Raw genomic sequence first — 23,747 nt, forward strand, 5'->3', positions numbered from 1 at the left:
TAGTAGTTATATTGTTGTACATAGGGGGCAGTATTATAGCAGTTATATTCTTGTACATAGGAGCAGTATTATAGTAGTTATATTCCTGTACATAGGAGCAGTATTATAGTAGTTATATTCTTGTAAATAGGAGGCAGTATTATAGTAGTTATATTCTTGTAAATAGGAGGCAGTATTATAGTAGTTATATTCTTGTACATAGGGGGCAGTATTATAGTAGTTATATTCTTGTACATAGGGGGCAGTATTATAGTAGTTATATTCTTGTACATAGGGGGCAGTATTATAGCAGTTATATTCTTGTACATAGGGGGCAGTATTATAGTAGTTATATTCCTGTACATAGGAGGCAGTATTATAGTAGTTTATGTCTTGTAAATAGGGGGCAGTATTATAGTAGTTATATTCCTGTACAGAGAGGGCAGTATTATAGTAGTTATATTCTTGTACATAGAGGACAGTATTATAGTAGTTACATTCTTGTACATAGGGGGCAGTATTATAGTAGTTATATTCCTGTACAGAGAGGGCAGTATTATAGTAGTTATATTCTTGTACATAAAGGACAGTATTATAGTAGTTATATTCTTGTACATAGGAAGCAGTATTATAGTAGTTATATTCTTGTACATAGGAGCAGTATTATAGTAGTTATATTCTTGTACATAGGAGCAGTATTATAGTAGTTTTATTCTTGTACATAGGGGGCAGTATTATATTAGTTATATTCTTGTACATAGGGGGCAGTATTATAGGAGTTATATTCTTGTACATAGGAGCAGTATTATAGTAGTTATATTCTTGTACATAGGAGCAGTATTATAGTAGTTTTATTCTTGTACATAGGGGGCAGTATTATAGTAGTTATATTCTTGTACATAGGAGCAGTATTATAGTAGTTTTATTCTTGTACATAGGGGGCAGTATTATAGTAGTTATATTCTTGTAAATAGGAGGCAGTATTATAGTAGTTATATTATTGTACATATTGGGCAGTATTATAGTAGTTATATTCTTGTACATATTGGGAAGTATTATAGTAGTTATATTCTTGTACAAAGGAGGCAGTATTATAGTAGTTATATTCTTGTACATATTGGGAAGTATTATAGTAGTTATATTCTTGTACATAGAGGGCATTATTATAGTAGCTATATTCTTGTATATAGGGGGCAGTATTATAGTAGTTATATTCTTGTATATAGGAAGCAGTATTATAGTAGTTATATTCTTGTACATATTGGGAAGTATTATAGTAGTTATATTCCTGTACATAGAGGGCAGTATTATAGTAGTTATATTCTTGTACATAGGAGGCAGTATTATACTAGTTTATGTCTTGTAAATAGGGGGCAGTATTATAGTAGTTATATTCCTGTACATAGAGGGCATTATTATAGTAGCTATATTCTTGTATATAGGGGGCAGTATTATAGTAGTTATATTCTTGTATATAGGAGCAGTATTATAGTAGTTATATTCTTGTACATAGGAGCAGTATTATAGTAGTTATATTCTTGTACATAGGAGCAGTATTATAGTAGTTATATTCTTGAACATAGGGGGCAGTATTATAATAGTTATATTCTTGTACATATTGGGAAGTATTATAGTAGTTATATTCTTGTACATAGGAGGCAGTATTATAGTAGTTATATTCTTGTACATAGGGTAAAGTATTATAGTAGTTATATTCTTGTACATAGGGGGCAGTATTACAGTAGTTATATTCTTGTACATAGGGGGCAGTATTATAGTAGTTATATTCTTGTACATAGGGGGCAGTATTATAGTAGTTATATTCCTGTACATAGGAGGCAGTATTATAGTAGTTTATGTCTTGTAAATAGGGGGCAGTATTATAGTAGTTATTTTCCTGTACATAGGAGGCAGTATTATAGTAGTTTATGTCTTGTAAATAGAGGGCAGTATTATAGTAGTTATATTCTTGTTCATAGATAGGGGCAGTATTATAGTAGTTATATTTTTGTACATAGGGGGCAGTATTATAGTAGTTATATTCTTGTACATATTGGGAAGTATTATAGTAGTTATATTCTTGTACATAGGGGGCAGTGTTACAGTAGTTATATTCTTGTACATAGGGGGCAGTATTACAGTAGTTATATTCTTGTACATAGGGGGCAGTATTATAGTAGTTATATTCTTGTACATAGGAGCAGTATTATAGTAGCTATATTCTTGTACATAGGAGGCAGTATTATAGTAGTTTATGTCTTGTAAATAGGGGGCAGTATTATAGTAGTTATATTCCTGTACATAGAGGGCAGTATTATAGTAGTTATATTCTTGTACATAGAGGACAGTATTATAGTAGTTACATTCTTGTACATAGGGGGTAGTATTATAGTAGTTATATTCTTGTACATAGGGGGCAGTATTATAGTAGTTATATTCTTGTACATAGGAGCAGTATTATAGTAGTTATATTCTTGTACATAGGAAGCAGTATTATAGTAGTTATATTCTTGTACATAGGAAGCAGTATTATAGTAGTTATATTCTTGTACATAGGAAGCAGTATTATAGTAGTTATATTCTTGTACATAGGGGGCAGTATTATAGTAGTTATGTTCTTGCTCATAGGGGGCAGTATCATAGTAGTTATATTCTTGTACATAGGAGCAGTATTATAGTAGTTATATTCTTGTAAATAGGAGGCAGTATTATAGTAGTTATATTCTTGTACATAGGAGGCAGTATTATAGTAGTTATATTCTTGTACATAGGGGGCAGTATTATAGTAGTTATATTCTTGTACATAGGGGGCACTATTATAGTAGTTATATTCTTGTACATAGGGGGCAGTATTATAGTAGTTATATTCTTGTACATAGGGGGCAGTATTATAGTAGTTATATTCTTGTACATAGGGGGCAGTATTATAGTAGTTATATTCTTGTACATAGGGGGCAGTATTATAGTAGTTATATTCTTGTACATAGGAGGCAGTATTATAGTAGTTTATGTCTTGTAAATAGGGGGCAGTATTATAGTAGTTATATTCCTGTACATAGAGGGCATTATTATAGTAGCTATATTCTTGTATATAGGGGGCAGTATTATAGTAGTTATATTCTTGTATATAGGAGCAGTATTATAGTAGTTATATTCTTGTACATAGGAGCAGTATTATAGTAGTTATATTCTTGTACATAGGAGCAGTATTATAGTAGTTATATTCTTGAACATAGGGGGCAGTATTATAATAGTTATATTCTTGTACATATTGGGAAGTATTATAGTAGTTATATTCTTGTACATAGGAGGCAGTATTATAGTAGTTATATTCTTGTACATAGGGTAAAGTATTATAGTAGTTATATTCTTGTACATAGGGGGCAGTATTATAGTAGTTATATTCCTGTACATAGGAGGCAGTATTATAGTAGTTTATGTCTTGTAAATAGGGGGCAGTATTATAGTAGTTATTTTCCTGTACATAGGAGGCAGTATTATAGTAGTTTATGTCTTGTAAATAGAGGGCAGTATTATAGTAGTTATATTCTTGTACATAGATAGGGGCAGTATTATAGTAGTTATATTTTTGTACATAGGGGGCAGTATTATAGTAGTTATATTCTTGTACATATTGGGAAGTATTATAGTAGTTATATTCTTGTACATAGGGGGCAGTGTTACAGTAGTTATATTCTTGTACATAGGGGGCAGTATTACAGTAGTTATATTCTTGTACATAGGGGGCAGTATTATAGTAGTTATATTCTTGTACATAGGAGCAGTATTATAGTAGCTATATTCTTGTACATAGGAGGCAGTATTATAGTAGTTTATGTCTTGTAAATAGGGGGCAGTATTATAGTAGTTATATTCCTGTACATAGAGGGCAGTATTATAGTAGTTATATTCTTGTACATAGAGGACAGTATTATAGTAGTTACATTCTTGTACATATGGGGTAGTATTATAGTAGTTATATTCTTGTACATAGGGGGCAGTATTATAGTAGTTATATTCTTGTACATAGGAGGCAGTATTATAGTAGTTATATTCTTGTACATAGGGGGCAGTATTATAGTAGTTATATTCTTGTACATAGGGGCAGTATTATAGTAGTTATATTCTTGCACATAGGAGGCAGTATTATAGTAGTTATATTCTTGTACATAGGGAGCAGTATTATAGTAGTTATATTCTTGTACATAGGAGGCAGTATTATAGTAGTTATATTGTTGTACATAGGGGGCAGTATTATAGTAGTTATATTCTTGTACATAGGGGGCAGTATTATAGTAGTTATATTCTTGTACATAGGGAGCAGTATTATAGTAGTTATATTGTTGTACATAGGGGGCAGTATTATAGCAGTTATATTCTTGTACATAGGAGCAGTATTATAGTAGTTATATTCCTGTACATAGGAGCAGTATTATAGTAGTTATATTCTTGTAAATAGGAGGCAGTATTATAGTAGTTATATTCTTGTAAATAGGAGGCAGTATTATAGTAGTTATATTCTTGTACATAGGGGGCAGTATTATAGTAGTTATATTCTTGTACATAGGGGGCAGTATTATAGTAGTTATATTCTTGTACATAGGGGGCAGTATTATAGTAGTTATATTCTTGTACATAGGGGGCAGTATTATAGTAGTTATATTCCTGTACATAGGAGGCAGTATTATAGTAGTTTATGTCTTGTAAATAGGAGGCAGTATTATAGTAGTTATATTATTGTACATATTGGGCAGTATTATAGTAGTTATATTCTTGTACATAGGGGGCAGTATTATAGTAGTTATATTCTTGTACATAGGGGGCAGTATTATAGTAGTTATATTCTTGTACATAGGAGGCAGTATTATAGTAGTTATATTCTTGTACATAGGGGGCAGTATTATAGTAGTTATATTCTTGTACATAGGAGCAGTATTATAGTAGTTTTATTCTTGTACATAGGGGGCAGTATTATAGTAGTTATATTCTTGTAAATAGGAGGCAGTATTATAGTAGTTATATTATTGTACATATTGGGCAGTATTATAGTAGTTATATTCTTGTACATATTGGGAAGTATTATAGTAGTTATATTCTTGTACAAAGGAGGCAGTATTATAGTAGTTATATTCTTGTACATATTGGGAAGTATTATAGTAGTTATATTCTTGTACATAGAGGGCATTATTATAGTAGCTATATTCTTGTATATAGGGGGCAGTATTATAGTAGTTATATTCTTGTATATAGGAAGCAGTATTATAGTAGTTATATTCTTGTACATATTGGGAAGTATTATAGTAGTTATATTCCTGTACATAGAGGGCAGTATTATAGTAGTTATATTCTTGTACATAGGAGGCAGTATTATACTAGTTTATGTCTTGTAAATAGGGGGCAGTATTATAGTAGTTATATTCCTGTACATAGAGGGCATTATTATAGTAGCTATATTCTTGTATATAGGGGGCAGTATTATAGTAGTTATATTCTTGTATATAGGAGCAGTATTATAGTAGTTATATTCTTGTACATAGGAGCAGTATTATAGTAGTTATATTCTTGTACATAGGAGCAGTATTATAGTAGTTATATTCTTGAACATAGGGGGCAGTATTATAATAGTTATATTCTTGTACATATTGGGAAGTATTATAGTAGTTATATTCTTGTACATAGGGGACAGTATTATAGTAGTTATATTCTTGTACATAGGGGGCAGTATTACAGTAGTTATATTCTTGTACATAGGGGGCAGTATTATAGTAGTTATATTCTTGTACATAGGGGGCAGTATTATAGTAGTTATATTCCTGTACATAGGAGGCAGTATTATAGTAGTTTATGTCTTGTAAATAGGGGGCAGTATTATAGTAGTTATTTTCCTGTACATAGGAGGCAGTATTATAGTAGTTTATGTCTTGTAAATAGAGGGCAGTATTATAGTAGTTATATTCTTGTTCATAGATAGGGGCAGTATTATAGTAGTTATATTTTTGTACATAGGGGGCAGTATTATAGTAGTTATATTCTTGTACATATTGGGAAGTATTATAGTAGTTATATTCTTGTACATAGGGGGCAGTGTTACAGTAGTTATATTCTTGTACATAGGGGGCAGTATTACAGTAGTTATATTCTTGTACATAGGGGGCAGTATTATAGTAGTTATATTCTTGTACATAGGAGCAGTATTATAGTAGCTATATTCTTGTACATAGGAGGCAGTATTATAGTAGTTTATGTCTTGTAAATAGGGGGCAGTATTATAGTAGTTATATTCCTGTACATAGAGGGCAGTATTATAGTAGTTATATTCTTGTACATAGAGGACAGTATTATAGTAGTTACATTCTTGTACATAGGGGGTAGTATTATAGTAGTTATATTCTTGTACATAGGGGGCAGTATTATAGTAGTTATATTCTTGTACATAGGAGCAGTATTATAGTAGTTATATTCTTGTACATAGGAAGCAGTATTATAGTAGTTATATTCTTGTACATAGGAAGCAGTATTATAGTAGTTATATTCTTGTACATAGGAAGCAGTATTATAGTAGTTATATTCTTGTACATAGGGGGCAGTATTATAGTAGTTATGTTCTTGCTCATAGGGGGCAGTATCATAGTAGTTATATTCTTGTACATAGGAGCAGTATTATAGTAGTTATATTCTTGTAAATAGGAGGCAGTATTATAGTAGTTATATTCTTGTACATAGGAGGCAGTATTATAGTAGTTATATTCTTGTACATAGGGGGCAGTATTATAGTAGTTATATTCTTGTACATAGGGGGCACTATTATAGTAGTTATATTCTTGTACATAGGGGGCAGTATTATAGTAGTTATATTCTTGTACATAGGGGGCAGTATTATAGTAGTTATATTCTTGTACATAGGGGACAGTATTATAGTAGTTATATTCTTGTACATAGGGGGCAGTATTATAGTAGTTATATTCTTGTACATAGGGGGCAGTATTATAGTAGTTATATTCTTGTACATAGGAGGCAGTATTATAGTAGTTTATGTCTTGTAAATAGGGGGCAGTATTATAGTAGTTATATTCCTGTACATAGAGGGCATTATTATAGTAGCTATATTCTTGTATATAGGGGGCAGTATTATAGTAGTTATATTCTTGTATATAGGAGCAGTATTATAGTAGTTATATTCTTGTACATAGGAGCAGTATTATAGTAGTTATATTCTTGTACATAGGAGCAGTATTATAGTAGTTATATTCTTGAACATAGGGGGCAGTATTATAATAGTTATATTCTTGTACATATTGGGAAGTATTATAGTAGTTATATTCTTGTACATAGGAGGCAGTATTATAGTAGTTATATTCTTGTACATAGGGTAAAGTATTATAGTAGTTATATTCTTGTACATAGGGGGCAGTATTATAGTAGTTATATTCCTGTACATAGGAGGCAGTATTATAGTAGTTTATGTCTTGTAAATAGGGGGCAGTATTATAGTAGTTATTTTCCTGTACATAGGAGGCAGTATTATAGTAGTTTATGTCTTGTAAATAGAGGGCAGTATTATAGTAGTTATATTCTTGTACATAGATAGGGGCAGTATTATAGTAGTTATATTTTTGTACATAGGGGGCAGTATTATAGTAGTTATATTCTTGTACATATTGGGAAGTATTATAGTAGTTATATTCTTGTACATAGGGGGCAGTGTTACAGTAGTTATATTCTTGTACATAGGGGGCAGTATTACAGTAGTTATATTCTTGTACATAGGGGGCAGTATTATAGTAGTTATATTCTTGTACATAGGAGCAGTATTATAGTAGCTATATTCTTGTACATAGGAGGCAGTATTATAGTAGTTATATTCTTGTACATAGGGGGCAGTATTATAGTAGTTATATTCTTGTACATAGGGGACAGTATTATAGTAGTTATATTCTTGTACATAGGGGGCAGTATTATAGTAGGTTTATTCTTGTACATAGGGGGCAGTATTATAGTAGTTATATTCTTGTACATAGGAGGCAGTATTATAGTAGTTTATGTCTTGTAAATAGGGGGCAGTATTATAGTAGTTATATTCCTGTACATAGAGGGCATTATTATAGTAGCTATATTCTTGTATATAGGGGGCAGTATTATAGTAGTTATATTCTTGTATATAGGAGCAGTATTATAGTAGTTATATTCTTGTACATAGGAGCAGTATTATAGTAGTTATATTCTTGTACATAGGAGCAGTATTATAGTAGTTATATTCTTGAACATAGGGGGCAGTATTATAATAGTTATATTCTTGTACATATTGGGAAGTATTATAGTAGTTATATTCTTGTACATAGGAGGCAGTATTATAGTAGTTATATTCTTGTACATAGATAGGGGCAGTATTATAGTAGTTATATTTTTGTACATAGGGGGCAGTATTATAGTAGTTATATTCTTGTACATATTGGGAAGTATTATAGTAGTTATATTCTTGTACATAGGGGGCAGTGTTACAGTAGTTATATTCTTGTACATAGGGGGCAGTATTACAGTAGTTATATTCTTGTACATAGGGGGCAGTATTATAGTAGTTATATTCTTGTACATAGGAGCAGTATTATAGTAGCTATATTCTTGTACATAGGAGGCAGTATTATAGTAGTTTATGTCTTGTAAATAGGGGGCAGTATTATAGTAGTTATATTCCTGTACATAGAGGGCAGTATTATAGTAGTTATATTCTTGTACATAGAGGACAGTATTATAGTAGTTACATTCTTGTACATATGGGGTAGTATTATAGTAGTTATATTCTTGTACATAGGGGGCAGTATTATAGTAGTTATATTCTTGTACATAGGAGGCAGTATTATAGTAGTTATATTCTTGTTCATAGGAGGCAGTATTATAGTAGTTATATTCTTGTACATAGGAGCAGTATTATAGTAGTTATATTCTTGTACATAGGAGCAGTATTATAGTAGTTATATACTTGTACATAGGAGGCAGTATTATAGTAGTTATATTCTTGTACATAGAGGCAGTATTATAGTAGTTATATTCTTGTACATAGGAAGCAGTATTATAGTAGTTATATTCTTGTACATAGGAAGCAGTATTATAGTAGTTATATTCTTGTACATAGGAAGCAGTATTATAGTAGTTATATTCTTGTACATAGGGGGCAGTATTATAGTAGTTATGTTCTTGCTCATAGGGGGCAGTATCATAGTAGTTATATTCTTGTACATAGGAGCAGTATTATAGTAGTTATATTCTTGTAAATAGGAGGCAGTATTATAGTAGTTATATTCTTGTACATAGGAGGCAGTATTATAGTAGTTATATTCTTGTACATAGGGGGCAGTATTATAGTAGTTATATTCTTGTACATAGGGGGCACTATTATAGTAGTTATATTCTTGTACATAGGGGGCAGTATTATAGTAGTTATATTCTTGTACATAGGGGGCAGTATTATAGTAGTTATATTCTTGTACATAGGGGACAGTATTATAGTAGTTATATTCTTGTACATAGGGGGCAGTATTATAGTAGTTATATTCTTGTACATAGGGGGCAGTATTATAGTAGTTATATTCCTGTACATAGGGGGCAGTATTATAGTAGTTATATTCTTGTACATAGGGGGCAGTATTATAGTAGTTATATTCTTGTACATAGGAGGCAGTATTATAGTAGGTATATTCTTGTACATAGGGGAGCAGTATTATAGTAGTTATATTCCTGTACATAGGGGGCAGTATTATAGTAGTTATATTCCTGTACATAGGAGGCAGTATTATAGTAGTTTATGTCTTGTAAATAGGGGGCAGTCTTGTTAATATTAAACTGTATATACCCGTTTTACTTACAGGGAAGCTTCAGACTATGTTGCACCACAATTTGAGGAAGCAGTGTAGTACAGGTATAATTAGGCTTGGAGTGGGTCTTTTCATCCTGCCAGATATATAACATGTGAGCAGCATGCGAATATATTGAGATTTATTGATATCGTCTTTATATATAGAATTTCCTTTAAGTTTCCTCTGGCTCTCGCTCTGTGTAGCCGGCCTCGCCTGTAGCTCCTTATCTCACAGCTCGCAGCTTTGCCGGGGGTCAAATCATTCCTGTGTAGAACGGTCGATATGAAGCTATGAAACGGTATCGGCGTCTCCTCTAAATTCACTCATTTCAAAGTGTCATCTTATAAAACTTTTTATCATAAGTAGCTGGAAATATTAAGATACAGCGGCGACCGCCATCCACTGGGAGACATTAGAGGAACTCTGGGTCAGGGGTTAATCTGTGAATGGCGGCGTAAAGTTTCTGAAATTATACGTTTTTTTGCAATTTGACTTGGATACCTTTGACTTTGAACCTCTTTCAGAGGATTTGGTGCAATGATGTAAATATGATCCACAATTTGAGCGCGGTATTTTCGGATGCGCCATTTTTTTGCATAGACAGATTGTGATACCATCTATGCAGTGATGTGGGGGATAACCTGTCTGCAATGGGTGTGGCCAGGTAATGAGGCAGATAAAATGATGACACCGGTCTAAGTAAAGGTGTCGTTGCAGTGTACGACTAATACATCTGGCATGTTTGGCACCATTTGTGCGCCAAAGCCGAGAGCTACAACAGCTATGATCGGGCGCCTGGTTGTACCAGCATCAGGTGGAAGATATAGGTCGCTTGCACATGGGCTACAAAATCATGTGATTTTCCGGCGATTTGGCAGCGCTACAAAACGCCGTTTGTGAAACCCATGCTTCTCAATGGCTTCCTTCATATTTGTGATGTCTCGCTGATACAATGTTGCGAGTAAAAAAAAAATCGCGTTTTGTCCTATCTTTCTGCGATGTGCGAGTTTTCAAAATCTGCCATGTTTCGCTGTGGAGCCTCCTAGTTTCTTGCAGCGCTCAAACTTGCAATTTTCGTATGATTTTAACATAATAAACTTCTATGGATTTTCGTCCTAAAAAATCGTGTGATTTCATCGCGGGCGGCAGCGATGCGAGATTATTCTCAAGAAAAAGCTCGCTGAAGAGGGGCAACAAAGTTGCGATGTCTAGTGGTGATGTCTCGCGGTGATGCCGCATGAGCCCGTGTGAAGGAGGTCTTAGTAAGACTGATGCCTTGCATGCCGATGACTCCTAACACCGCGCCACACCCACTTATATTGAAATCGTCAGGGCTGGAGGAAACGCTTAAAAGTAGGGCCGTTCCCACCAGTGCTTGGCGTCCGTGCTCCATTATGGCAGCCAGAAAACGGAACGTACTTTCTGAACTGAATCACCATATGATGGAATTGAATGTCGCTGAATGGATCCCACTGACTATTATGAGGTCCCTCCGACTTCCATCCTGCTGGTCAGAATCTTACAGGATGAAACGCTATTTTGTCCTGTTTTTTAACAGAATTCAGCGACTGATGCGAACGAGGGTTGGTGATAGACTCCTCCCATTGTCCATCTTGGTGATAGACTCCTCCCATTTTCTATCTTGGTGATAGACGCTTCCCATTGTCCATCTTGGTGATAGACTCCTCCCATTGTCCATCTTGGTGATAGACTCCTCCCATTGACCATCTTGGTGATAGACGCCTCCCATTGTCCATCTTGGTGATAGACGCCTCCCATTGTCCATCTTGGTGATAGACGCCTCCCATTGTCCATCTTGGTGATAGACGCCTCCCATTGTCCATCTTGGTGATAGACACCTCCCATTGTCCATCTTGGTGATAGACGCCTCCCATTGTCCATCTTGGTGATAGACGCCTCCCACTGTCAATCTTGGTGATAGACGCCTCCCACTGTCAATCTTGGTGATAGACGCCTCCCACTGTCTATCTTGGTGATAGACGCTTCCCATTGTCCATCTTGGTGATAGACTCCTCCCATTGTCCATCTTGATGATAGACTCCTCCCGTTGTCCATCTTGGTGATAGACGCCTCCCATTGTCCATCTTGGTGATAGACGCCTCCCACTGTCAATCTTGGTGATAGACGCTTCCCATTGTCCATCTTGGTGATAGACTCCTCCCATTGTCTATCTTGGTGATAGACTCCTCCCGTTGTACATCTTGGTGATAGACCCCACCCGTTGTCCATCTTGGTGATAGACTCCTCCCATTATCCATCTTGGTGATAGACGCCTCCCATTGTCCATCTTGGTGATAGACGCCTCCCATTGTCCATCTTGGTGATAGACTCCTCTCATTGTCCATCTTGGTGATAGACGTCTCCCATTGTCCATCTTGGTGATAGACACCTCCCATTGTCCATCTTGGTGATAGACTCCTCCCGTTGTCTATTTTGAGGATAGACTCCTCCCATTGTCCATCTTGGAGATAGACGCCTGCCATTGTCCATCTTGGTGATAGACGCCTCACATTGTCCATCTTGGTGATAGACGTCTCCCATTGTCCATCTTGGTGATAGACACCTCCCATTGTCTATTTTGGTGATAGACACCTCCCATTGTCTATTTTGGTGATAGACTCCTCCCATTGTCTATTTTGAGGATAGACTCCTCCCATTGTCCATCTTGGTGATAGACGCCTCCCATTGCCCATCTTGGTGATAGACGCCTCCCATTGTCCATCTTGGTGATAGACTCCTCCCATTGCTCATCTTGGTGATAGACGGCTACCATTGTCCATCTTGGTGATAGACTCCTCCCATTGTCCATCTTGGTGATAGACGCCTCCCATTGTCCATCTTGGTGATAGACGCCTCCCATTGCCCATCTTGGTGATAGACGCCTCCCACTGTCCATCTTGAGGACAGACTCCTCCCATTGCTCATCTTGGTGATAGACGGCTACCATTGTCCATCTTGGTGATAGACTCCTCCCATTGTCCATCTTGGTGATAGACGCCTCCCATTGTCCATCTTGGTGATAGACGCCTCCCATTGCCCATCTTGGTGATAGACGCCTCCCACTGTCCATTTTGAGGACAGACTCCTCCCATTGTCCATCATGGTGATAGACGCCTCCCATTGTCCATCTTGGTGATAGACGTCTCCCATTGTCCATCTTGGTGATAGACTCCTCCCATTGTCCATCTTGGTGATAGACACCTCCCATTGTCTATTTTGGTGATAGACTCCTCCCATTGTCCATCTTGGTGATAGACTCCTCCCATTGTCCATCTTGGTGATAGACACCTCCCATTGCCCATCTTGGTGATAGACGCCTCCCATTGTCCATCTTGGTGATAGACTCCTCCCATTGCTCATCTTGGTGATAGACGGCTACCATTGTCCATCTTGGTGATAGACTCCTCCCATTGCTCATCTTGGTGATAGACGGCTACCATTGTCCATCTTGGTGATAGACGCCTCCCATTGTCCATCTTGGTGATAGACGCCTCCCATTGTCCATCTTGGTGATAGATGCCTCCCATTGCCCATCTTGGTGATAGACGCCTCCCATTGCCCATCTTGGTGATAGACGCCTCCCATTGCCCATCTTGGTGATAGACGCCTCCCATTGCCCATCTTGGTGATAGACGCCTCCCATTGCCCATCTTGGTGATAGACGCCTCCCATTGTCCATCTTGGTGATAGACGCCTCCCATTGCCCATCTTGGTGATAGACGCCTCCCACTGTCCATCTTGAGGACAGACTCCTCGCATTGCTCATCTTGGTGATAGACGGCTACCATTGTCCATCTTGGTGATAGACTCCTCCAATTGTCCATCTTGGTGATAGACGCCTCCCATTGTCCATCTTGGTGATAGACTCCTCCCATTGCTCATCTTGGTGATAGACGGCTACCATTGTCCATCTTGGTGATAGACGCCTCCCATTGTCCATCTTGGTGATAGATGCCTCCCATTGTCCATCTTGGTGATAGACGCCTCCCATTGTCCATCTTGGTGATAGACGCCTCCCATTGTCCATCTTGGTGATAGACGCCTCCCATTGTCCATCTTGGTGATAGACGCCTCCCATTGCCCATCTTGGTGATAGACGCCTCCCACTGTCCATCTTGAGGACAGACTCCTCCCATTGCTCATCTTGGTGATAGACGGCTACCATTGTCCATCTTGGTGATAGACTCCTCCCATTGTCCATCTTGGTGATAGACTCCTCCCATTGTCCATCTTGGTGATAGACTCCTCCCATTGTCCATCTTGGTGATAGACGCCTCCCATTGTCCATCTTGGTGATAGACGCCTCCCATTGTCCATCTTGGTGATAGACGCCTCCCATTGTCCATCTTGGTGATAGACGCCTCCCATTGCCCATCTTGGTGATAGACGCCTCCCACTGTCCATCTTGAGGACAGACTCCTCCCATTGCTCATCTTGGTGATAGACGGCTACCATTGTCCATCTTGGTGATAGACTCCTCCCATTGTCCATCTTGGTGATAGACGCCTCCCATTGTCCATCTTGGTGATAGACGCCTCCCATTGTCCATCTTGGTGATAGACGCCTCCCATTGTCCATCTTGGTGATAGACGCCTCCCATTGTCCATCTTGGTGATAGACGCCTCCCATTGTCCATCTTGGTGATAGACGCCTCCCATTGCCCATCTTGGTGATAGACGCCTCCCACTGTCCATCTTGAGGACAGACTCCTCCCATTGTCCATCTTGGTGATAGACGCCTCCCATTGTCCATCTTGGTGATAGACGTCTCCCATTGTCCATCTTGGTGATAGACACCTCCCATTGTCTATTTTGGTGATAGACTCCTCCCATTGTCTATTTTGAGGATAGACTCCTCCCATTGTCCATCTTGGTGATAGACGCCTCCCATTGTCCATCTTGAGGATAGACTCCTCCCATTGTCCATCTTGGTGATAGATGCCTCCCATTGTCCATCTTGGTGATAGACTCCTCCCATTGTCCATCTTGGTGATAGACTCCTCCCATTATCTATTTTGGTGATAGACTATTCCCATTGTCTATTTTGAGGACAGACTTCTCCCACTGTCTATCTTACTGTCACTTACCGAACTGATGTCCTGCAGCGTGATGGATTTTTTCTTGTCTACAACTTGACCCAAATGTCCGAACGTCAACTGTGAAGAATAGCAGGAGTTACTGGAAGTGGTGCGAAGTGCAGATGAAGCAGAGCTGTGTTTGTTATTCAACGGGTTCCTTTTTGCCTTTTTCCCCGGTTCCTACACAGCCGCCACACGAGCTGCCGCTGACTCGGCTCTGCTACATCGGCAATTACTTACCGGAAAACTGATCTCTTCTTCCAGCACTTTATCTCCGACAACCTGAGAAAATGACAGAATTAAGTTGTAGCTGGAAGACGACCAAACCGGAAAACACAATAACTTCTTCTAGCGCTCATTTACACCGGCGGTTTTATCTGGCGAGTTTTATGCGTTGTGAGGCGCAAAAATAGAATTCATTATATTAGATGGGCCTATTGACATGTCTAGGAGGACGGAGGAGCTGAAGCAGGGCCTACGGGTGCGTTAGTCGTGTACATGCGCGTTTCGTGCGAGCGGCGTGCGATTTTTACACACCGGTGAAAAACATGTAAGAAAATCGTATGTAGCACAATGTGATGTGAAAAACACTGCATTTACGAGCGCAAAACCAGACTTCACACTAGTGTAAGCGCGTTTACATGAGCGCAGTGTTTTTGCGGAATGCACAATGTTTTTTGCACGCGCATCGGGGTATTTTACTCTAACTTTTGCACCCATGGGTCACATTCTTTTGCGCGCAGCAAACAAAGACTGAAGTGGCTGCTGAGTTTCAGACGTCTTCTTTTCCTGCACGATTCCGCGGTGTTTCACGCATCGCCTTGAGTATTGTGTGCGCTTTTGCGCATCTCCCAATGACTGCTGAGGGGACGTTTGGTGCTCAAATAAGCATAAAAATAAAACGTCCTACTTGTTTGTGTGACTGAAGTGCGTGCGCAAAATACAGAAATGTGAACTGAAATGAATGGGTTGTACGCTCTGCATACTGCGCACGCAAACATGCTGGACGGTGCGGCGGACTGATGGTGCGGCGGACTGATGGTGCGGCGGACTGATGGTGCGGCGGACTGATATCGCACTCCGGCGCTGCACTTGCGGTTTTCAGGAGAGTGAAAAACACATGAAAATTGCCTATTATTCTCTATGGGAGCAAATGCTAAGCATACGCACAAAATGTATGGTACGTATGCTTAGAATATCAAGGGAGGAATCAGTGCTGGTCTCTCAGAGCGATCTGACCACGGGCTGCGCCGCATCGCCCCAGAGAGTCTGATATCACGGCTGCAGACGCTTCGTGTCTGACGCACGTGAAAACCGCGTCTGCAAGCGGCGAGTGCGGTGTGAGTTTTCTTTACTCCTATAGACATAATGAGCGTCGGCGCCAAAAAGGAGAACATCATGTGATTCTTCTGACTGACCGCAGCATACGAGAGAAAAATCACCAATGTAAATAAGAAAAAACGTGTTTTTATTGTGACTTTCTGTTCTACGGGATACCACGGTGACAGACGCACCACGAGGGTCTCACGCCACTCATCACCCGTTCCATGCAGGTCACCCCTGAGACATCCCCACATAGAGCCAAATATTAAAGGGCTCCTCCAATTTTCTCTACATTTGGCAACTTTCTAATACACTGACCCCTTTAAAATAGCTTCTGCCCCTTTATTAGCCCCCCATCCTCTCATGATTGGCGCCCCCTGTATGGTAATTCTCCCCGTGACCACGGAGCATAAAATCACGACAAGTTTTCTGCGGATCAGTTTTAGTGTGAATCCACATCAGATGGGAAAATCCAGCGATCGGAGCGACTTCCCACGAGGCCGGTCATCAGTGCTGGACTAGCCGGGGGCTCACTGCCAACCACAGGGGGGGGGGGGGGGGGGGGTTCTCATATAACGGTGTGGAGAGTATACTGAAAATGGCGCGATCTGGGAAAACATCAGTGAAAGGGGATCCTTTGGAAAGGAGGCATAACTTGAAGCTCCTGAGCCCCAATGCAAAACCTGAAACGGGGCCCCCAAGTATAGTACCGGGCTCCCTGTATGGAAAAGAGAGGCCTTATGGGCCCCTAAGGCTCCTGGTCCCAGGTGCAACCGCATCCCCTGCATCCTCTATAGTTACGCCCCTGCTGTGGACAGAAACAACTCATCCCTGAAAGGGGTCGGAGGAGGATGTCAGGAATCATTCTGACCAACAGGCTGCACAGTCAGCTGAATACAACGCTGGAGCTCCAACTAACGTGTCCGAATGCACAACTCCGTTCCTCCGCACGGATGGTATAACAGCAGACGACCAGTTCCAGCGCCATTGTGTCTAAGAGAAACAGAAAGACTCCAGCGGGCAAAAGAGCACAAAACTTGTATCTCCTGGTCAGATGGATGCAGATTCCTGTTGCTGATGAGAGGTCAGAATTTGGCGCAAGCAGCATGAATCGCTGACCCCTCCCTGTCAGCTGGTAAGAACATGTCAGCACCGCCATCTAATCTGCAGCTACTACAAGAAGCTTCCTGTCCGCAGGGGCCGATATTCCTGCAGAACCATTACTCTTCTGTTCCATAGGTCCAGAACTCTTTGTAGTCATCGGGGCGGCAGACCTCCAGGCTTCCCTTCGCACGTGATGGAATTCTGAACCCAAGTTAGCTTTTCCCCATCGCTGCCCCTCCCCCGCTCTATATATTTTCCGCCGTTCTTTGTTATTTTGGGTGAAGTGCTGAAATCCTCCCATATTTATTCTCTTCTCTCTCCTCCATTGATGCCTTAAGTGCCAATCAGACCCTCATTAAAGCTTCTTGTCTTGTTGGCGCGATGCCACGCTTCACTTCTCAGACTGGGATGAAGTCACGCAGCAAACGGCTGCAGATGGTGGAATATGGTTTTATCCGACTTGTTAGAATTATACGTGCCAGCTACCCGTGCCCAGCTGGCATCAACACTGCGGCTCACTATAGCAGGAGCTGTCTCTCCGTGCCCTAAACCAACCAGTGCAGTGCGGAGAGCCAGTATACTGTACAGGAGAGACATGTGTCCTCAACCTGTTATGTATTCATACTATCTCCTATCTATTCATCTATCTATCTCATATCTATCTATCTATCTATCTATCTCCAATCTATCTATCTATCTCCTATCTATCTATCTCCTATCTATCTCATATCTATCTATCTATCTATCTCATATCTATCTATCTATCCATTCCATATCTATCTATCTATCTATCTATCTATCTATCTATCTATCTATCTATCTATCTATCTATCTCCTATCTATCTCCTATCTATCTATCTCCTATCTATCTATCTATCTATCTCCTATCTATCTCCTATCTATCTCCTATCTATCTATCTATCTCCTATCTATCTATCTATCTCCTATCTATCTATCTATCTATCTCCTATTTATCTATCTCCTATCTATCTATCTCATATCTATCTATCTCATATCTATCTATCTCATATCTATCTATCTATCTATCTCATATCTATCTATCTATCTCCTATCTATCTATCTCCTATCTATCTCTCTCCTATCTATCTCTCTCCTATCTATCTATTTATCTCCTATCTATCTCCTATCTATCTATCTATCTATCTCATATCTATCTATCTATCTATCTCCTATCTATCTCCTATCTATCTCATATCTATCTATCTATCTCATATCTATCTATCTATATATCTATCTCATATCTATCTATCTCATCTATCTATCTATCTCATTTCTATCTATCTATATCATATCTATCTATCATCTATCTATCTCATATCTATCTATCTCATCTCTACCTATTTCATATCTATCTATCTATCTATCTATCTCCTATCTATCTATCTCCTATCTATCTATCTATCTCCTATCTATCTATCTATCTCCTATCTATCTATCTATCTATCTCCTATTTATCTATCTCCTATCTATCTATCTCATATCTATCTATCTCATATCTATCTATCTATCTATCTCATATCTATCTATCTATCTCCTATCTATCTATCTCCTATCTATCTCTCTCCTATCTATCTCTCTCCTATCTATCTATTTATCTCCTATCTATCTCCTATCTATCTATCTATCTCATATCTATCTATCTATCTATCTCCTATCTATCTCCTATCTATCTCATATCTATCTATCTATCTCATATCTATCTATCTATATATCTATCTCATATCTATCTATCTATCTCATTTCTATCTATCTATATCATATCTATCTATCATCTATCTATCTCATATCTATCTATCTCATCTCTACCTATTTCATATCTATCTATCTATCTCCTATCTATCTATCTCATATCTATCTATTTATCTATTTATCTATCTATCTGTCTCATATCTATCTATCTGTCTCATATCTATCTATCTATCTCATATCTATCTCATATCTATCTATCTATCTATCTATCTGTCTCATATCTATCTATCTATCTCATATCCATCTATCTATCTATCTGTCTCATATCTATCTATCTATCTCATATCTATTTATCTATCTATCTCATATCTATCTATCTATCTCATATCTATTTATCTATCTCATATCTATTTATCTGCTATCTCATATCTATCTATCTATCTCATATCTATCTATCTATCTCATCTATCTCATCTATCTAATATCTATCATCTATCTATCTCATATCTATCTATCTCATATCTATCTATCTATATATCTATCTCATATCTATCTATCTCATATCTATCTATCTCATATCTATCTATCTATCTCATTTCTATCTATCTATATCATATCTATCTATCATCTATCTATCTCATATCTATCTATCTCATCTCTACCTATCTCATATCTATCTATCTCCTATCTATCTATCTCATATCTATCTATTTATCTATTTATCTATCTATCTGTCTCATATCTATCTGTCTCATATCTATCTATCTATCTATCTCATATCTATCTATCTATCTATCTCATATCTATCTATCTATCTATCTATCTGTCTCATATCTATCTATCTCATATCCATCTATCTATCTATCTGTCTCATATCTATCTATCTATCTCATATCTATTTATCTATCTATCTCATATCTATCTATCTATCTATCTATCTATCTCATATCTATTTATCTATCTCATATCTATTTATCTGCTATCTCATATCTATCTATCTATCTCATATCTATCTATCTATCTCATCTATCTCATCTATCTAATATCTATCATCTATCTATCTCATATCTATCTATCTCATATCTATCTACCTCATCTCTATCTATCTATCTCATATCTATTTATCTATCTATCTCCTATCTCATATCTATCTATCTATCTATCTCATATCTATCTATCTATCTATCTCATATCTATCTATCTATCTATCTATCTATCTATCTCCTATCTCTCTATCTGTCTATCTATCTATCTATCTCTCTCATATCTATCTATCTCTCTCATATCTATCTATCTATCTATCTATCTATCTATCTCATATCTATCTATCTCTCTATCTATCTCATATCTATCTATCTCTCTATCTATCTCATATCTATCTATCTATCTATCTATCTCCTATCTATCTATCTATCTATCTATCTATCTATCTCTCTCATATCTATCTATCTCTCTCATATCTATCTATCTCTCTCATATCTATCTATCTCCTATCTATCTATCTATCTATCTATCTATCTCATATCTATCTATCTCTCTATCTATCTCATATCTATCTATTTATCTATTTATCTATCTGTCTGTCTCATATCTATCTATCTGTCTCATATCTATCTATCTATCTCATATCTATCTATCTATCTATCTATCTATCTATCTGTCTCATATCTATCTATCTATCTCATATCCATCTATCTATCTATCTGTCTCATATCTATCTATCTATCTCATATCTATTTATCTATCTATCTCATATCTATCTATCTATCTCATATCTATTTATCTATCTCATATCTATTTATCTGCTATCTCATATCTATCTATCTATCTCATATCTATCTATCTATCTCATCTATCTCATCTATCTAATATCTATCATCTATCTATCTCATATCTATCTATCTCATATCTATCTATCTATATATCTATCTCATATTTATCTATCTCATATCTATCTATCTCATATCTATCTATCTATCTCATTTCTATCTATCTATATCATATCTATCTATCATCTATCTATCTCATATCTATCTATCTCATCTCTACCTATCTCATATCTATCTATCTCATATCTATCTATCTCATATCTATCTATTTATCTATTTATCTATCTATCTGTCTCATATCTATCTGTCTCATATCTATCTATCTATCTCATATCTATCTATCTATCTATCTATCTCATATCTATCTATCTATCTATCTCATATCTATCTATCTATCTCATATCTATCTATCTATCTATCTATCTATCTGTCTCATATCTATCTATCTATCTCATATCCATCTATCTATCTATCTGTCTCATATCTATCTATCTATCTCATATCTATTTATCTATCTATCTCATATCTATCTATCTATCTCATATCTATTTATCTATCTCATATCTATTTATCTGCTATCTCATATCTATCTATCTATCTCATATCTATCTATCTATCTATCTCATCTATCTAATATCTATCATCTATCTATCTCATATCTATCTATCTCATATCTATCTACCTCATCTCTATCTATCTATCTCATATCTATTTATCTATCTATCTATCTCCTATCTCATATCTATCTATCTATCTATCTATCTCATATCTATCTATCTATCTATCTATCTCATATCTATCTATCTATCTATCTCATATCTATCTATCTATCTATCTATCTATCTATCTATCTCCTATCTATCTATCTCCTATCTATCTATCTCATATCTATCTATCTCATATCTATCTATCTCATCTATCTCATCTATCTAATATCTATCATCTATCTATCTCATCTCTACCTATCTCATATCTATCTAATATCTATTTATCTATCTATCTCCTATCTATCTCCTATCTATCTCATCTCTACCTATCTCATATCTATCTATCTAATATCTATTTATCTATCTATCTCCTATCTCATCTCTATCTATCTATCTATCTATCTATCTATCTATCTATCTATCTATCTATCTATCTATCTATCTATCTCATATCTATCTATCTATCTCCTATCTATCTATCTCCTATCTATCTATCTCCTATCTATCTCCTATCTATCTATCTCCTATCTATCTACCTCATATCTATCTATCTATCTATCTGTCTCATATCTATCTATCTCATATCCATCTATCTATCTGTCTCATATCTATCTATCTATCTATCTCATATCTATCTATCTCATATCTATCTACCACATCTCTAGCTATCTATCTCATATCTATTTATCTATCTCATCTATCTAATATCTATCATCTATCTATCTCATCTCTACCTATCTCATATCTATCTATCTCATATCTATTTATCTATCTCCTCTCTCATCTCTATCTATCAATCTATCTCATATCTATCAATCTATCTCATATCTATCTATCTATCTATCTATCTATCTATCTATCTATCTATCTATCTCCTATCTATCTCCTATCTATCTATCTCATATCTATCTATCTCATATCTATCTATCTCATATCTAACTATCTATCAATCTATCTGTCTCATATCTATCTCATATCTTTCTATCTCATATCTATCTATCTATCTATCTCTCCATCTCATATCTCTCTGTCTATCTCATATCTCTCGCTCTCCCCCTTTCCCCCTCTCTCCCCCTTTCCCCCTCTCTCTCCCTCTCCCCCTCTCTCTCCCTCTCACCCTCTCTCTCCCTCTCCCTTCTCTCCCCCTTTCCCCCTCTCTCCCCCTTTCCCCCTCTCTCTCCCTCTCACCCTCTCTCTCCCTCTCCCTTCTCTCCCCCTTTCCCCCTTTCCCCCTCTCTCTCTCTCTTTCCCTCTCTCTCCCTCTCCCTTCTCTCCCCCTTTCCCCCTCTCTCTCTCTCTTTCCCTCTCTCTCCCTCTCCCTTCTCTCCCCCTTTCCCCCTCTCTCTCTCTTTCCCCCTCTCTCTCCCTCTCACCCTCTCCCTTCTCTCACTCTCCCCCTTTCCCCCTCTCTTTCCCTCTCTCTCCCTCTCCCTTCTCTCCCCCTTTCCCCCCCCTCTCTCTCTCTTTCCCTCTCTCTCCCTCTCCCTTCTCTCCTTCTCCCTCTCCCTGCAGTAGATATAACCAGTATCTGCACAGTACAGGTGATGAATCATATCCTCCGTCAGGTATTTGGTTCCGCTTTGTTACAGATTTGAACATTTTACATTTTAGAGCCATAAAATAAATTGTCTGTTTATACATTTCTGCCTTTATTTACAGACTTGAATCGTTTGGCTTCGGGGCGTCTCCTGGAATCACTCTGATGTAGCGGCGAGTGTTTATGTGATACATTGCGGCAGCGTTAGATGCCTGAGATCAGAGAAGAGGAGGTCAGCGCCCCGCGATCTCTTCGCGCTCCGCACGTTGGGGTGTTTACACATTACAGGCCCGCAGCCACAATCATTATCATGGAGGAGCCGCGTCTTCGTGGGAGTCGGAGGATTAACGAGACGCTTCCTTCTGAGGGAAGGGAATAAATCAGGATATTTTTCTACCCAAACTGCAGACGCTCCGGATTTTATATCAGCGCAGTTATGATAATTGGCGCTTCAGGTTGACAATAATGACAGCATTCTTCTGTGGTTTCTAATTTCTGTCCGCCATCTTGATTGTAGCTTCCAGGTGATAACTACGTGTCCATCATGTCTAACCCAGATGTCACACAGGAGGACTAGTTCTAAAACTGTGTGCAAGAGGCTGGAGAGAC

The 23,747-nt window shown here is 37.6% G+C and overlaps 1 protein-coding gene across 4 annotated transcripts in view; it reads right to left on the minus strand.

The window, feature by feature from the left end:
• The window catches only part of PDE2A (phosphodiesterase 2A), a 386,975-nt gene that overhangs the window by 41,528 nt on the left and 321,700 nt on the right, over positions 1–23,747 (minus strand). For all 4 annotated transcript variants that reach the window (XM_066588384.1, XM_066588383.1, XM_066588382.1 and 1 more), the window contains 2 exons: positions 15,169–15,210; positions 14,938–15,006 (listed from right to left, as the gene is read on the minus strand). In XM_066588384.1, coding sequence (XP_066444481.1) covers positions 14,938–15,006; positions 15,169–15,210 — 111 coding nt within the window. The remainder of the gene's footprint in view (positions 1–14,937; positions 15,007–15,168; positions 15,211–23,747) is intronic.

Source organism: Eleutherodactylus coqui, chromosome 1, assembly GCF_035609145.1.
Source record: "Eleutherodactylus coqui strain aEleCoq1 chromosome 1, aEleCoq1.hap1, whole genome shotgun sequence".
Lineage (NCBI taxonomy): Eukaryota > Metazoa > Chordata > Amphibia > Anura > Eleutherodactylidae > Eleutherodactylus > Eleutherodactylus coqui.